Source organism: Somniosus microcephalus, unplaced genomic scaffold (genome assembly GCF_052327205.1).
Source record: "Somniosus microcephalus isolate GS21.2 unplaced genomic scaffold, FLI_Smic_1.0 unresolved_chr4, whole genome shotgun sequence".
NCBI lineage: Eukaryota > Metazoa > Chordata > Chondrichthyes > Squaliformes > Somniosidae > Somniosus > Somniosus microcephalus.
This window is the reverse complement of record NW_028225182.1, coordinates 45,294,048-45,310,590: the sequence shown is the minus strand read 5'-3', so window position 1 is coordinate 45,310,590 and position 16,543 is coordinate 45,294,048. Positions and strand designations below refer to the sequence as shown.

Genomic DNA, 16,543 nt, shown 5'->3' with positions numbered 1-16,543 from the left:
AAACTGCACACAATACTCAAGATGTGGTCTCACAAGGCCCTGTACAACTGCAGCAAGACATCCTTGTTCCTGTACTCGAACCCTCTCACTACGAAGGCCAACATACCATTTGCCTTCTTAACCGCCTGCTGCACCTGCATGCTTACCTTCAGCGACTGGTGCACAAGGACACCCAGGTCTCGTTGCACTTCCTCTTCTCCCAATCTATTGCCATTCAGATAATAATCTGCCTTCCTGCTTTTGCCACCAAAATGGATAACCTCGCATTTATCCACATTACACTGCATCTGCCATGCATCTGCCCAATCACCCAACCTGTCCAAATCATACTAGAGTTTCTCGGCATCCTCCTCACAGCACACATGCCCACCCACCTTTGTGTCGTCTGCAAACATGGAGATATTACATCTAGTTCCCTCGTCTGGATCATTAATATATATTGTGAATAACTGGGGTCCCAGCACCGATCCCTGCGCTACCCCACTAGTCACTGCCTGCCACTCGGAAAAAGACCCGTTTATTCCAACTCTTTGCTTCCTCTCTGCCAACCAGTTCTTTATCCAAGTCAGTACCTTACCCCCAATCCCATATGCTTTAACTTTACACGCTAATCTCTTATGCAGGACCTTATCGAAAGCCTTCTGAAAGTCCAAATACACCACATCCACTGGTTCTCCCTTATCTATTCTACCAGTTACATCCTCAAAAAATTCCAGTAGATTAGTCAAGCACGATTTACCTTTTGTAATTCCATGTTGACTTTGTCCGATCCTGTCACTGTTTTCCAAGTGCTCTGCTATTGCATCTTTTATAATGGACTCTAGCATTTGCCCCACTACCGATGTCAGGCTTACCGGTCTATAATTCCCCATTTTCTCTCTACCACCTTTTTTGAATAGTGGGGTTACATTAGCGACCCTCCAATCCATGGGAACTGTTCCAGAGTTTATAGAATTTTGGAAGATGACCAGCAATGCATCTATTATTTCTAGGGCCATTTCCTTAAGTACTCTAGGATGTAGATTATCAGGCCCTGGGGATTTATCGGCCTTCAATCCCGTCAATTTCCCAAACACCATTTCCCTACAAATATTGATTTCATTCAGTTCCTCCCTCTCATTAGACACTATGTTCCCCGACATCGAAGGGAGGTCCTCACCACTCGCTGCATAAAAAAGTTTTTCCTCACGTCCTCCCTGTACCTCTTGTCCAAAACCTTAAATCTGTCTCCCTAGTCCTTGTACCATCAACTAGTGGGAACAGCCTTTCCCCGTCTAGCCTATCCAAACCCGTCATAATCTTGTACACCTCGATCAAATCACCCCTCAACCTCCTTTGCTCTAATGAAAACAAATCCAGCTTCTCCAACCTGCCCTTGTAGCTAAGATCCCCCATCCCCGGAACCATCCTGGTAAATCTCCTCTGCACCCTCTCAAGGGCCTTCACATCCTTCCTAAAGTGTGGTGACCAGATCTGGATGCAATACTCCAGTTGTGGCCTAACCAGCGCTTTATAAAGGTTCAGCAGAACTTCTCTACTTTTGTACTCAACACCTCGTTGTTGCTGTATGGGCGCTCGGATAACTGGGCCTCACCACCCCATCCCCTGGTCTACCTTTAGGTGGAACAAGGAGAGGGACCAAATCCCCGAATCCCAGGTCAGTCGACATCACCCAACTGGGCCGACCGTGAACAGAGGCCCAGAGATATGGAGCAGCAGGTGGGCCGAGGGTCACGGATGGGAAGGGGAGCCATGCTCCAAGGGCCCCCAGGTCCTATTCTGAGAATCCCAGCTCCACAATGGAACCACCGCCAACTGGGAAACCCCCTCAGTTATTAACAATGCTGGTGCTGCTGTTTTGTACTTTTAATGTGTAGATGATAAATTAAAGAATAAATCAATTGGTGAGAAGTGAAACTGCTCTCCGCCTCCGAACTCCCTCTTTGGACACCACCCTGTCTTGTTAATGTTACTGATGTGAGTCGGAGTCTCGATCTCCAGCACAGTCCCACACACGGCACTGCCCATGGCACTGACACCCAGCAACACCTGACAGGATACAAGGAAACATCACCGTAACATCACCCACCGTGACATCACTGACTGTGACATCACCCACCGTGACATCACCCACCGTGACACCACTGACTGTGAGATTACACACCGTGGGCTCAGCGACTGTGACATCACTGACTGCGACATCACCCACCGTGCGATCACTGACTGTGACCTCACCCACCATGAGATCACCGACTGTGACATCACTGACTGTGACATCACCGACTGTGGCATCACCCACCGTGATATCACCCACCGTGGGCTCAGCGACTGTGACATCACTGACTGTGACATCACCCACCGTGAGATCACTGACTGTGACATCACCCGCCGTGACATCACCGACTGTGACATCACTGACTGTGACATCACCTGTCATCTGAGAGGACACTCGCTCACCACCAGATTCCGAATCTCTCGCTCTCTCCCCATCACATCTCCTATCTCTCAAATTACTGCTTTGCTCCAGCTAACTGTCTTCTTTCTCTTCTAAATTGCAACTTGACTGAGTGTCTCACTCTTCGCCCCCCCCCCCCCCACCCAGTGTGCAGATCAAAACATATAGCCTCGTCTCATACTCCAGCAGTGTCAGCCATGGCTCAGTGGGTAGCACTTTCGCCTCTGAGTCACAGGGTTGTGGGTTCAAGTCCCACTCCAGGGACTTGAGCACAAAATCTAGGCGAACACTCCAGTGCAGTACTGAGGGAGCGCTGCACTGTCGGAGGGGCAGTACTGAGGGAACGTCGCACTGTTGGAGGGGCAGTACTGAGGGAGCGCCGCACTGTCGGAGGGGCAGTACTGAGGGAGCTCCGCTGCACTGTCGGAGGGGCAGTACTGAGGGAGCGCCGCACTGTCGGAGGGGCGGCACTGAGGGAGCGTCGCACTGTTGGAGGGGCAGTACTGAGGGACTGTCGGAGGGGCGGTACTGAGGGAGCGACGCACTGTCGGATGGGCGGTACTGAGGGAGCGTCGCACTGTTGGAGGGGCGGTACTGAGGGAGCGTCGCACTGTCGGAGAGGCGGTACTGAGGGAGCGTCGCACTGTCGGAGGGGCAGTAATGAGCGGGCGCCGCACTGTCGGAGGGGCGGTAATGAGGGAGCGACGCACTGTCGGAGGGGCGGTACTGAGGGAGCGTCGCACTGTCGGAGGGGCAGTACTGAGGGAGTGTCGCACTGTCGGAGGGGCAGTACTGAGGGAGCGTCGTACTGAGGGAGCGTCGCACTGTCAGAGAGGCAGTACTGAGGGAGCGTCGCACTGTCGGAGGGGCGGTACTGAAGGAGCGCTGCACTGTTGGAGGGGCAGTACTGAGGGACTGTCGGAGGGGCAGTACTGAGGGAGCGTCGCACTGTCGGAGGGGCAGTACTGAGGGAGAGTCGCACTGTCGGAGAGGCAGTACAGAGGGAGTGTCGCACTGTCGGAGAGGCGGTACTGAGGGAGCGTCGCACTGTTGGAGGGGCAGTACTGAGGGAGCGTCGCACTGTTGGAGGGGCAGTACTGAGGGAGTGTCGCACTGTCGGAGGGGCAGTACTGAGGGAGCGCCGCACTGTCGGAGGGGCAGTACTGAGGGAGCGCCGCACTGTCGGAGGGGCAGTACTGAGGGAGCGCCGCACTGTCGGAGGGGCAGTACTGAGGGAGCGGTGCACTGTCGGAGGGGCAGTACTGAGGGAGTGTCGCACTGTCGGAGGGGCAGTACTGAGGGAGCGTCGCACTGTCGGAGGGGCAGTACTGAGGGAGCGACGCACTGTCAGAGGGGCAGTACTGAGGGAGCGCCGCAATGTCGGAGGAGCAGTACTGAGAGAGTGTTGCACTGTCGGAAGGTTGTACTGAGGGAGCGCCGCACTGTCAGAGGGGCAGTACTGCGGGAGCGACGCACTGTCAGAGGGGCAGTACTGAGGGAGCGCCGCAATGTCGGAGGAGCAGTACTGAGAGAGTGTTGCACTGTCGGAAGGTTGTACTGAGGGAGCGCCGCACTGTCGGAGGGGCAGTACTGAGGGAGCGCCGCACTGTCGGAGGGGCAGTACTGAGGGAGCGGGGCAGTACTGAGGGAGCGTCGCACTGTTGGAGGGGCAGTACTGAGGGAGCGCCACACTGTCGGAGGGGCAGTACTGAGGGAGCGTCGCACTGTTGGAGGGGCAGTACTGAGGGAGTGTCGGAGGGGCGGGTACTGAGGGAGTGTCGCACTGTCGGAGGGGCAGTACTGAGGGAGCGTCGCACTGTCGGAGGGGCAGTACTGAGGGAGCGACGCACTGTCAGAGGGGCAGTACTGAGGGAGCACCGCAATGTCGGAGGAGCAGTACTGAGAGAGTGCTGCACTGTCGGAAGGTTGTACTGAGGGAGTGCCGCACTGTCGGAGGAGCAGTACTGAGGGAGCGCCGCGTTGTCGGAGGGTTGTACTGAGGGAGCACCGCACTGTCGGAGGGTGAGTTCGGAGGGGCAGTACTGAGGGAGCGCCGCACTGTCGGAGGAGCAGTACTGAGGGAGCGCCGCGTTGTCGGAGGGTTGTACTGAGGGAGCACCGCACTGTCGGAGGGTGAGTTCGGAGGGGCAGTACTGAGGGAGCGCCGCACTGTCGGAGGGGCAGTACTGAGGGAGCGCAGTACTGAGGGAAGGGCAGTACCGAGGGAGCGCCGCACTGTCAGAGGGGCAGTACTGAGGGAGCGCCGCACTGTCGGAGGGGCAGTACTGAGGGAGTGCAGCACTGTCGGAGGGGCAGTACTGAGGGAGTGCCGCACTGTCGGAGGGGCAGTACTGAGGGAGCGCCGCACTGTCGGAGGGGCAGTACTGAGGGAGCGCCGCACTGTCGGAGGGGCAGTACTGAGGGAGCGCCACACTGTTGGAGGGGCAGTACTGAGGGAGTGCTGCACTGTCCGAGGGGCAGTACTGAGGGAGCGCCGCACTGTCGGAGGGGCAGTACTGAGGGAGCGCCGCACTGTCGGAGGGGCAGTACTGAGGGAGTGCTGCACTGTCCGAGGGGCAGTACTGAGGGAGCGCCGCAGTGTCGGAGGGGCAGTACTGAGGGAGCGCCGCACTGTCGGAGGGGCAGTACTGAGGGAGTGCTGCACTGTCCGAGGGGCAGTACTGAGGGAGCGCAGCAGAGACATTAAATCAAGGCCCCATCTTCTCTCAGGTGGATGCAAAAGATCCAACAACACTATTTGAAGAAGAGCAGGAGAGTTTCCCTGGTGTCCCGGCCAATATTTTTCCCTCAAACAACATCACTCTGGTCATAGAAGAAGAAAAAATACATAGAAATTTTACAGCGCAGAAGGAGGCCATTCAGCCTATCATGTCCGTGCCGGCCGACAAAGAGCTATCCAGCCTTATCCCACTTTCCAGCTCTTGGTCCGTAGCCCTGCAGGTTACGGCACTTCAAGTGCATATCCAAGTACTTTTTAAATGCGAGGGTTTCTGCCTCTACCACCCTTTCAAGGCAGTGAGTTCTAGACCTCCACCACCCTCTGGGTGAAGAAATTTCCCCTCAAATCCCCTCTGAACTTCCGACAAATTACTTTAAATCTGTGTCCCCTGGTTATTGACCTCACTGCTAAGAGAAATAGGTCCTTCCTATCCACTCTATCTAGGCCCCTCATAATTTTATACACCTCAATTAGATCTCCCCTCAGCCTCCTCTGTTCCAAAGAAAACAACCCCAGCCTATCCAATCTTTCCTCGGAGCTAAAATTCCCCAGCCCAGCAACATCCTCGTAAATCTCCTCTGCACCCTCTCTCGTGCGGTCACATCCTTCCTGTAATGTGGTGACCAGAACTGCACGCAGTACTCTAGCTGAGGCCTAACTGGTGTTTTGTACAGTTCAAGCATAACCTCCCTGCTCTTCTATTCTATGCCTCGGCTAATAAAGGCAAGCACTCCGTATGCCTTCTTAACCACCTTATCTACCTGGCCTGCCACCTTCAGGGATCTGTGGACATGCACTCCAAGGTCCCTCTGATCCTCTGCTCTTCTCAGTGTCCTACCATTTAATGTGTATTCCCTTTCCTTGTTAGCCCTCCCCAAATGCATTACCTCACACTTCTCCAGATTGAATTCCATTTGCCACTGTTCTGCCCACCTGACCAGTCCATTGATATCTTCCTGCAGTCAGCAGCCTTCTTCGTCATTATCAACCACACGGCCAATTTTTGTATCATCTGCAAATTTTTTAATCATTCTTCCTACATTCAAGACTAAATCATTGATATATGCCACAAAAATGTAATTACATTGCATTTTGTGGGAGCTTGCTGTGCACAAATTGAATGCCGCGTTTCATAATTTACAACAGTGAGTGACTACACTTCAAAAGTACTTCATTGGCTGTAAACCACTTTGGGAGGTCCTGAGGTGGTGAGAGGTGCTATATAAATGCAAGTCTTTCTTTCCCAGGAACTCAACACTGAAACTCTTCACCTCCCTCAGCCTCTCCATCCTCCTACAGTCCACGGGCTTTCAAATCACAAAGGTGTTTTTCAGGTAGAGCGTTCCAAATAGAGTGTTCCAGATCCCAACAACTCTCTGAGTGAAGACATTTCTCCTCATCTCGCCTCTAGATCCTTTTCCAATGATTTTGAATCTAGTTATTGACCCACTCACATAGAAACATAGAAACATAGAAGATAGGAGCAGGAGTAGGCCATTTGCCCCCTCGAGACTGCTCCGCCATTCAATGAGATCATGGCTGATCATCCAAATTCAGTACCCTGTCCCTGTCTTCTCCCCATATCCCTTGATCCCGTTAGCCTTAAGAAATATATCCAACTCCTTCTTGAATATATTTAATGAACTGGCCTCTACTGCCTTCTGTGGTAGAGAATTCCACAGGTTCACCACTCTCTAGGTGAAGAAATTCCTCCTCATCTCTGTCCTAAATGGCTTACCCCTTATCCTTAGACTGTGACCCCTGGTTCTGGACTCTCTGACCATCGGGAACATCCTTCCTGCATCTAGTCTGTCCAGTCCTGTCAGAATTTTATAAGTTTCAATGAGATCCCCTCTCATTCTTCTAAACTCCAGCGAGTATACGCCCAATCGACCCAATCTCTCCTCATATGTCATTCCTGCCGTCCCAGGTATCGGCCTGGTGAATCTTCGCTGCACTCCCTCCATGGCAAGAACATCCTTCCTCAGATAAGGCGACCAAAACTGCACACAATACTCAAGATGTGGTCTCACCAAGGCCCTGTACAACTGCAGCAAGACATCCTTGTTCCTGTACTCAAACCCTCTCGCTACGAAGGCCAACATACCATTTGCCTTCATAACCGCCTGCTGCACCTGCATGCTTACCTTCAGCGACTGGTGCACAAGGACACCCAGGTCTCGTTGCACTTCCCCTTTTCCCAATCTATTGCCGTTCAGATAATAATCTGCCTTCCTGTTTTTGACACCAAAGTGGATAACCTTGCATTTATATTGCATCTGCCATGCTTCTGGCCAATCACCCAACCTGTCCAAATCATACTGGAGTTTCTCGGCATCCTCCTCACAGCACACACGCCCACCCAGCTTTGTGTCGTCTGCAAACTTGGAGATATTACATCTAGTTCCCTCATCTGGATCACCTGTTCGATCTGCTCCTCCTCCTCCTCCTCTCCACACCGGGATTGTCAGGACATTTCCAGCACATTGCCCCTTGGTCTCCGACAAGGATTAAATGCTGACTGACCGTACTACAGGAAACTCTTTTTGATCCGGCACCGACGGGATCGGCGTGGTGCCGGTTTATCAAAAAGTCCGGATTACAGAGAGGTATAGTAAAAGGTACGAGAGCTCCGTACACAGCAACAAATCCAGGCTTCCCTGTTGCTTAGCAACATGTGCAGGAACTCCAGCCACAGACCAAGCATCCCTGTTGCCTAGCAACAAGTGCAGGAACCCCGGTTACACAGCCACAGATCCAGGAACGGCCACTAATATGAAGTAAAACTTACCTGAACCTACTCCTGAATTTTGCCGGTTAACAGAGATTTCCGGTTATTTAGGCGCAGGTAAATCAAGAGTTTCCTGTACTACTAAACATCAACCCTGAGGGCACTTCACAGTGACTCCTGCCCCTGGGTGAGTCGAAAGTCACGGGCTCCTTCGCCCCTTTCGCTCCCATGTTACCCCCTTTGAATGCCCGCCTGTCAGACACCGGCTCACGCTAGGGTCGCTACCCCATGGTCCGAGACTCTCTTGCTCTTGTGCGTGTTTGCACGGTGAGTCGCTGCAGTCTGTCGGAGGAGGGGGTATCACGGGAGAGAATGGGAGGGAAGGCAACCCCAGCGTGGGGTGAAAGGTCAATGACCCAGTCAGACAACCACACAGCGATACTAAAAAGAGGATTTAGTGAGACGGCCACGCAGCAGTTCCTTCTTCATTTCTACTTTCTGTGCCTGTTTTCTGTGTGTTTGTTCCTGAGCAGAGAGTTCGACAGTCTGTGTCCTCAACTTTATGGCACCATTGATCCTCCTCCCAATACAGCTCGTTTACACAGCTTTGAAAAAAAACCAAAACCTCTTCCTATTTCTATCCCGTCCTCCCCTAAAGGCCTGGATGCTCGCTAGAGTTCGGTTCCACTTCTCATATGTCAACTTGGACATTGGGTGTCAGGAGGTTATTCGACCGCATGGGGCATCACAGCAAAGCCCCACTTTCTCCTCTCTTGACTTTGACCGATGGACATGATCCAGCTGGTGTGAGGGTCAGGTGTCGAGCTGGGATAAAGGTTTGGGATATGGAGGTGGGATGTAGAGCTGGGTTGTAGGGTTGAGGTGGAGCGTTGGGATGTAGAGTTCGGATGTAGGGCTGGGTATTCTTTTATTTATTCATTCACGGGATGTGGGCGTCGCTGGCAAGGCTGACATTTATTGCCCATCCCTAATTGCCCCTTGAGAAGGTGGTGGTGAGCCGCCTTCTTGAACCGCTGCAGTCCCGTGTGGTGAAGGTACTCCCACAATGCTGTTAGGGAGGGAGTTCCAGGATTTTGACCCAGCGACGATGAAGGAATGGCTGATATATTTCCACGTCAGGGTGCTGCGTGACGTGGAGTGGAACTTGGGGGTGGTGGTGTTCCCATGCGCCTGCTGCCCTTGTCCTTCTAGGTGGAAGAGGTCGCAGGTTTGGGAGGTGCTGCCGAAGAAGCCTTGACGAGTTGCTGCAGTGCATCTTGTAGATGGTACACGCTGCAGCCACGGTGCGCCGGTGGTGGAGGGAGTGAATGTTTAAAGTGGTGGATGGGGTGCCAATCAAGTGGACAGCTTTGTCCTGGATGGTATCGAGCTTCTTAAGTGTTCTTGGAGCTGCACTCATCCAGGCAAGTGGAGATTATTCCATCACACTCCTGACTTGTGCCTTGTAGATGGTGGAAAGGCTTTGGGCAGTCACTCACCGCAGAATACCCAGCCTCTGACCTAGTAGCCATAGCATTTATGTGGTTAGTCCAGTTAAGTTTCTGGTCAATGGTGACCACCAGGACATTGATGGCGGGGGTCTCAATGATGGTGATGCCTTTGAATGTCAAGGAGAGGTGGTTAGACTCTCATTTGTTGGAGATGGTCATTGCCTGGCACTTGTGTGGTGCGAATGTTACTTGCCATTTATCAACCCAATCTGGATGTTGTCCAGGTCTTGCTGCACTGGGATGTAGGGTTGGGATATAGAGCAGGAATGTAGGGTGGGGATGTAGAGCTGTGATGTGGAGTTGGGACGTAGGGTTGGGATGTAGGGTTTGGATGAAGGAGTGAGTTGTAGAGCTGGGATCGAGGGCTGTGATATAGAGCTGGGATGTTGGATTGTGCTGTAGGGCTGAAGAAGCTCACAGAGGGGCACTGGGGTGAAGGGAATGGAATGCCTTGGAGATGAGAACTAGGATATAAAGTTCTTGCGCTGAGAGCAGGGACCCAATGGGTTAAGAAAAGAAGTTAATGGTGGAAGTGTGAGACTGTGTGTGATAGGAGAGTCCTGGATGAGCAATCAGCAGTGAACTACAAGAACAAGCCTTCACTGTGACCTGGCACTGATGGTCTTGACTGTTGTGTAATTTGTCTCGGAGCCACTCAAGGAACTGAGTGAGGGTAAAAGTTGAATCTCGCGCTGTGGCGACAGGGCTGAAAGACAATGAGTCAGAATAAAACTGCTGCAGCATGCATGACCTCTCAATCCTGCAAAGGGCAATTCATGTCATGTTGAGGCAAAGGACACTTGCACACTTCACGTTCTGATGGGGCTACGAGCTGAGGTCTCTCTGCACAGGGCTCAGCTGCAGTCTCTCTCCTGAGGGTGATGCGTTCAAGGTTATTTAACGTGAGATCTCAAAAGCCAAGAACCTCCTTCAAGCCCAAGATTGTTTAACAGCGACTGGTGTGGACATGAACCTGAAGTTCTCCAGTGTCATCCTGATCAGCATCTCTTTGTTATTAATTAAAGGTACGTCAATGGAACATCAACACGGCAGATCCTCCTCCGGTCTTCTTTAACTTGACTGTCCATCTATCTCTATCCATCTATCCATCTATCTATCTATCCTTCTATCTATCTATCTATCTATCTATCTATCTATCTATCTATCTATCTATCTATCTATCTATCCTTCTATCTATCTATCCATCTATCTATCCATCTATCTATCTATCCATCTATCTATCTATCCTTCTATCTATCTATCTATCTATCCTTTTATCTATGTATCTATCTATCCATCTATCTATCTATCTATCTATCCTTCTATCTATCTATCCTTTTATCTATCTATCTATCTATTAATCTAACGATATATCCTTCTATCTATCTATCTATCTATCTATCCTTTTATCTATCTATCTATCTATCTATCTATCTATCTATCTATCTATCTATCTATTTATCTAACTATCTATCCTTCTATCTATCTATCTATCTATCTATCTCTATCTATCTATCTATCTATCCTTCTATCTTTCTATCTATAGAATCTTAGAATTTTACAGCATAGAAAGAGACATTCAACCCACTGTACCGGAACCCTCACTCAGAAAGAGCTCCCTCTTTAATCCCCATTCCCCCATCCTTTCCCCATTCAGCCCACCGTACCAGAACCCTTGCTCAGAAAGAACTCCCTCCTTAGACCCCATTCACATGCCTTTTTCCCATAAAACAAAAATTCTGCAAATATTTACTCGCTTCCTTTTTAAAACCTGTTTTGGATTCTAATTCCTGCACTGTTTCTGGTCACACATTCCATGTCCTAACAACCCACTGCTGTGAACAAAGATTTCTCCCATTCGCTCCTTTATTTGACACCGTGGTAATCTTAAATTTCCCCCCTCTAATTATCAACTCACTGGCCAGCGCAAATAGGTTTCTTGCCCGATTTACCTCATCAAAACCTCTCACAATTTTCAACATCTTTATCGAATCTCCTCTTCACCTTCTCCATTCTGGTGAAAACAGCACTGGTCTCACTTGCCTCCCCTCACAGCTGAAGGCTCTCGTCCTTAGGAAATCTCTTGTACACACTCTTTGTGGCCTTGGGATCCATCAGAAAATAGGGTGCCCATCATCGGTTCGAGTTTCATGTTACCTCTTTGCTTCTGTACTCAGTGACCTGATTGTAAAACTCAGAATCCTGCATTATTCAACATTATCAACTTGCCCTTCTACTTTTGATCTACCTGTCTATTTATACATCCAACCCTCTCTATTACTAACTATTTAAATTTATCTCTCTCAAATTATATCTCTATTTAGCTATCTCTATCTAGCTCTCAATCTTTCTCCATTTACCTCTCTCTTTATATATCCATCTATCCATCTATCCAGATTACATAGGATATACGGCAAACAGGCCAGTCCACGCCAGGCATTGATGCTCCACACAAGCCTCCTCCCGTCTTTCCTCATCTAACTCTATCAGCATAACCCTCTATTCCCTTCTCCCTCACATGCTTGTCCAGCCTCCCCTTAAATGCATCGATACTATTCGCTTCAACCACTCCCTGTGGTAGCGAGTTCCAAATTCTCACCACTCTCTGGGTAAAGAAGTTTCTCCTGAATTCCCGATTGGAATTCTTGGTGACTACCTAATATAGATGGCCTCTCATTATGCTCTTCCCCACAAGTGGAAACATTCTCTCTGTATCCACTCTATCAAAACCTTTCATAATTTTAAAGACTTCTATTAGGTCACCCCTCAGCCTTCTCTTTTCAAGAGAAAAGAGACCCAGCCTATTCATCCTTTCCTGATATGTATACCCTCGCATTTCTGGTATCATCCTTGCAAATCTTCCATATATATATATATATATATATACTTACTATATCTATTTCTATCTCTCTCTCTATGTATCGATCTATCTTGTTATTTCCCTATCATTCCATCGCTATATATTTATCTATCTCTGTATCAATCTCTCTCGATATATATCTATTGATCTCTCTATATGTCTAGCTATCTATCTATCTCTATATATCTAAGTTCTCTCTCTCTCTCTCTTTATTTCCCTAAGTACATCTCTTTCTATTCTCTGTGTCCTCTGTTTGACTGCTCTGTCCACAAACTGTTGACACAATTCCGCGCGATTATAAGAATTAAGGCAAATAAAGATTGTAGAGCGAGTGACTTATTTTCTAACTGTTCAAACATGTCTTTTGATGAGATATGTAAGGCGGACGTCTTCTTAACATGTAATGGGCAACGTGCTCAGTAAACCTGGCCCTCTCCTGTGATACATGATCATCTCACAAGTACCAACTGTGAAAATGATCCCCCAACCTCCAGATTTCATGACAGTGATCGCATCCTCAAACAAGGTATGAGGTCCAAAATATGTCTTAGATTCACTGAATAATTAATGTTAAGAAAAGCACAAAAATGCATAACTATCCCTGTAACCCGCGCTGTACCTGCCCTGGGAGTGATTGATGGGACAGTGTAGAGGGAGCTTTACTCTGTATATAACCCGTGCTGTACCTGCCCTGAGAGTGTTTGATAGGACAGTGTAGAGGGAGCTTTACTCTGTATCTAACCCGTGCTGTACCTGCCCTGGGAGTGTTTGATGGGACAGAGTAGAGGGAGCTTTACTCTGTATCTAACCCGTGCTGTACCTGCCCTGGGAGTGTTTGATGACACAGTGTAGATGGAGCTTTACTCTGTATCTAACCCATGCTGTACCTGCCCTGAGAGTGTTTGATGGGACAGTGTAGAGGGAGCTTTACTCTGTATCTAACCCGTTCTGTATTAGCCCTGGGAGTGTTTGATGGGGCAGTGTAGAGGGAGCTTCACTCTGTATCTAACCCGTGCTGTACCTGCCCTGGGAGTGTGTGATGGGGCAGTGTAGAGGGAGCTTTACTCTGTATCTAATCCGTGCTGTCCCTGCCCTGGGACTGTTTGATGGGGCAGTGTAGAGGGAGCTTTACTCTGTATCTAACCCGTGCTGTACCGGCCCTGGGAGTGTTTGATGGGACAGTGTGGAGGGAGCTTTACTCTCTATCTAATCCGTGCTGTACCGGCCCTGGGAGTGTTTGATGGGACAGTGTAGAGGGAGCTTTACTCTGTATCTAACCCGTTCTGTACTAGCCCTGGGAGTGTTTGATGGGACGGTGTAGAGGGAGATTTACTCTGTATCTAACCCGTGCTGTACCTGCCCTGGGAGTGTTTGATGGGACAGTGTAGAGGGAGCTTTACTCTGTATCTAACCCGTGCTGTACCTGCCCTGGGAGTGTTGGATGGGGCAGTGTAGAGGGAGCTTTACTCGGTATGTAACCCGTGCTGTACCTGCCCTGGGAGTGTTTGATGGGGCAGTGTAGAGGGAGCTTTACTCTGTATCTAACCTGTGCTGTACCTGCCCTGGGAGTGTTTGATGGGGCAGTGTAGAGGGAGCTTTACTCTGTATCTAACCCTGTGCTGTACCTGCCCTGGGAGTGTTTGATGGGGCAGTGTAGAGGGAGCTTTACTCTATTCTAACCCCGTGCTGTACCTGCCCTGGGAGTGTTTGATGGGGCAGTGTAGAGGGAGCTTTACTCTGTATCTAACCCATGCTGTACCTGTCCTGGGAGTGTTTGATGGGGCAGTGTAGAGGGAGCTTTACTCTGTATCTAACCTGTGCTGTACCTGCCCTGGGAGTGTTTGATGTGAGAGTGTAGAGGGAGCTTTACTCTGTATCTAACCCGTTCTGTACTAGCCCTGGGAGTGTTTGATGGGGCAGTGTAGAGGGAGCTTTACTCTGTATCTAACCCGTGCTGTACCTGCCCTGGGAGTGTTTGATGGGACAGTGTAGAGGGAGCTTTACTCTGTATCTAACCCTGTGCTGTACCAGCCCTGGGAGTGTTTGATGGGGCAGTGTAGAGGGAGCTTTACTCTGTATCTAACCCGTGTTGTACCAGCCCTGGGAGTGTTTGATGGGGCAGTGTAGAGGGAGCTTTACTCTGTAACCCGTGCTGTACCTGCCCTGGGAGTGTTTTATGGGACAGTGTAGAGGGAGCATTACTCTGGATATAACCCGTGCTGTACCTGCCCTGGGAGTGTTTGATGGGGCAGTGTAGAGGGAGCTTTACTCTGTATCTAACCCGTGATGTACCGGCCCTGGGAGTGTTTGATGGGACAGTGTAGAGGGAGCTTTACTCTGTATCTAATCCGTGCTGTACCGGCCCTGGGAGTGTTTGATGGGACAGTGTAGAGGGAGCTTTACTCTGTATCTAACCCGTTCTGTACTAGCCCTGGGACTGTTTGATGGGGCAGTGTAGAAGGAGCTTTACTTTGTATCTAACCCGTGCTGTACCGGCCCTGGGAGTGTTTGATGGGACAGTGTAGAGGGAGCTTTACTCTGTATCTAATCCGTGCTGTACCGGCCCTGGGAGTGTTTGATGGGACAGTGTAGAGGGAGCTTTACTCTGTATCTAACCCGTTCTGTACTAGCCCTGGGAGTGTTTGATGGGGCGGTGTAGAGGGAGATTTACTCTGTATCTAACCCGTGCTGTACCTGCCCTGGGAGTGTTGGATGGGGCAGTTTAGAGGGAGCTTTACTCGGTATGTAACCCGTGCTGTACCTGCCCTGGGACTGTTTGATGGGGCAGTGCAGAGGGAGCTTTACTCTGTATCTAACCCTGTGCTGTACCTGCCCTGGGAGTGTTTGATGGGGCAGTGTAGAGGGAGCTTTACTCTATTCTAACCCCGTGCTGTACCTGCCCTGGGAGTGTTTGATGGGGCAGTGTAGAGGGAGCTTTACTCTGTATCTAACCCATGCTGTACCTGTCCTGGGAGTGTTTGATGGGGCAGTGTAGAGGGAGCTTTACTCTGTATCTAACCTGTGCTGTACCTGCCCTGGGAGTGTTTGATGGGACAGTGTCGAGGGAGCTTTACTCTGTATCTAACCCGTTCCGTACTAGCCCTGGGAGTGTTTGATGGGGCAGTGTAGAGGGAGCTTTACTCTGTATCTAACCCGTACTGTACCTGCCCTGGGAGTGTTTGATGGGACAGTGTAGAGGGAGCATTACTCTGTATCTAACCCGTGCTGTACCTGCCCTGGGAGTGTTTGATGGGACAGTGTAGAGGGAGCTTTACTCTGTATCTAACCCTGTGCTGTACCAGCCCTGGGAGTGTTTGATGGGGCAGTGTAGAGGGAGCTTTACTCTGTATCTAACCCGTGTTGTACCAGCCCTGGGAGTGTTTGATGGGACAGTGTAGAGGGAGCTTTACTCTGTAACCCGTGCTGTACCTGCCCTGGGAGTGTTTGATGGGACAGTGTCGAGGGAGCATTACTCTGGATATAACCCGTGCTGTACCTGCCCTGGGAGTGTTTGATGGGGCAGTGTCGAGGGAGTTTTACTCTGTATCTAACCCGAGCTGCACCTGCCCTGGGAGTGTTTGAAGGGACAGTGTAGAGGGAGCTTTACTTTGTTTCTAACCCGTGCTGTACCAGACCTGGGAGTGTTTGATGGGGACAGCGATCTCCCATTCTATGTAATTAATTAAATTTATTACTATTATTTTTAAATACCCTCTGCCCCGATTCTAGATGATGAATATCGCACCTTTGAAACTATAAACCACAGAGTTTAAGCTTAAAAAAGAGAGAAATACTTACCAACCAATCACTTACCCGCTTTCTGGTGACATCACACTTGGATTACTTTTTACCTCTCTCCTTCCCTCCGAGTTCCGAGTTTGGAGACTGGTACGCCTTACCTGGTCTCTGGGGCCTTTTATAGCCCCGCTCTGCCACTCGAGGTTCCCGCCGACGCTGTGAGGCCTTACCTGGTCTCTGGGGCCTTTTATAGCCCCGCTCTGCCGCTCGAGTTTCCCACCGACGCTGTGAGGCCTTACCTGGTCTCTGGGGCCTTTTATAGCCCCGCTCTGCCGCTCGAGATTCCCGCCAACGCTGTGAGGCCTTACCTGGTCTCCGGGGCCTTTTATAGCCCCACTCTGCCGCTCGAGTTTCCCACTGATGCTGTGAGGTTTTACCTGGTCTCTGGGGCCTTTTATAGCCCCACTCTGCCGCTCAAGTTTCCCGCCGACGCTGTGAGGTCTTACCT

At 50.4% G+C, this 16,543-nt stretch overlaps 1 protein-coding gene and 1 long non-coding RNA gene across 2 annotated transcripts in view; both read left to right on the top strand.

The window, feature by feature from the left end:
• LOC147090674 (uncharacterized) overlaps positions 1-1,921 on the top strand; it is a 109,459-nt gene extending 107,538 nt beyond the window's left edge. The window contains exon 2 of the long non-coding RNA XR_015075355.1: positions 22-1,921. This is a non-coding gene — a long non-coding RNA (uncharacterized LOC147090674). The remainder of the gene's footprint in view (positions 1-21) is intronic.
• Positions 1,922-9,769: 7,848 nt separating this feature from the next.
• The window catches only part of LOC147090673 (uncharacterized), a 43,897-nt gene continuing 37,123 nt past the window's right edge, over positions 9,770-16,543 (top strand). The window contains exon 1 of the mRNA XM_085977446.1: positions 9,770-10,462. Within this exon, the coding sequence (XP_085833572.1) occupies positions 10,405-10,462 (58 nt within the window). The 5' untranslated portion in view covers positions 9,770-10,404. The remainder of the gene's footprint in view (positions 10,463-16,543) is intronic.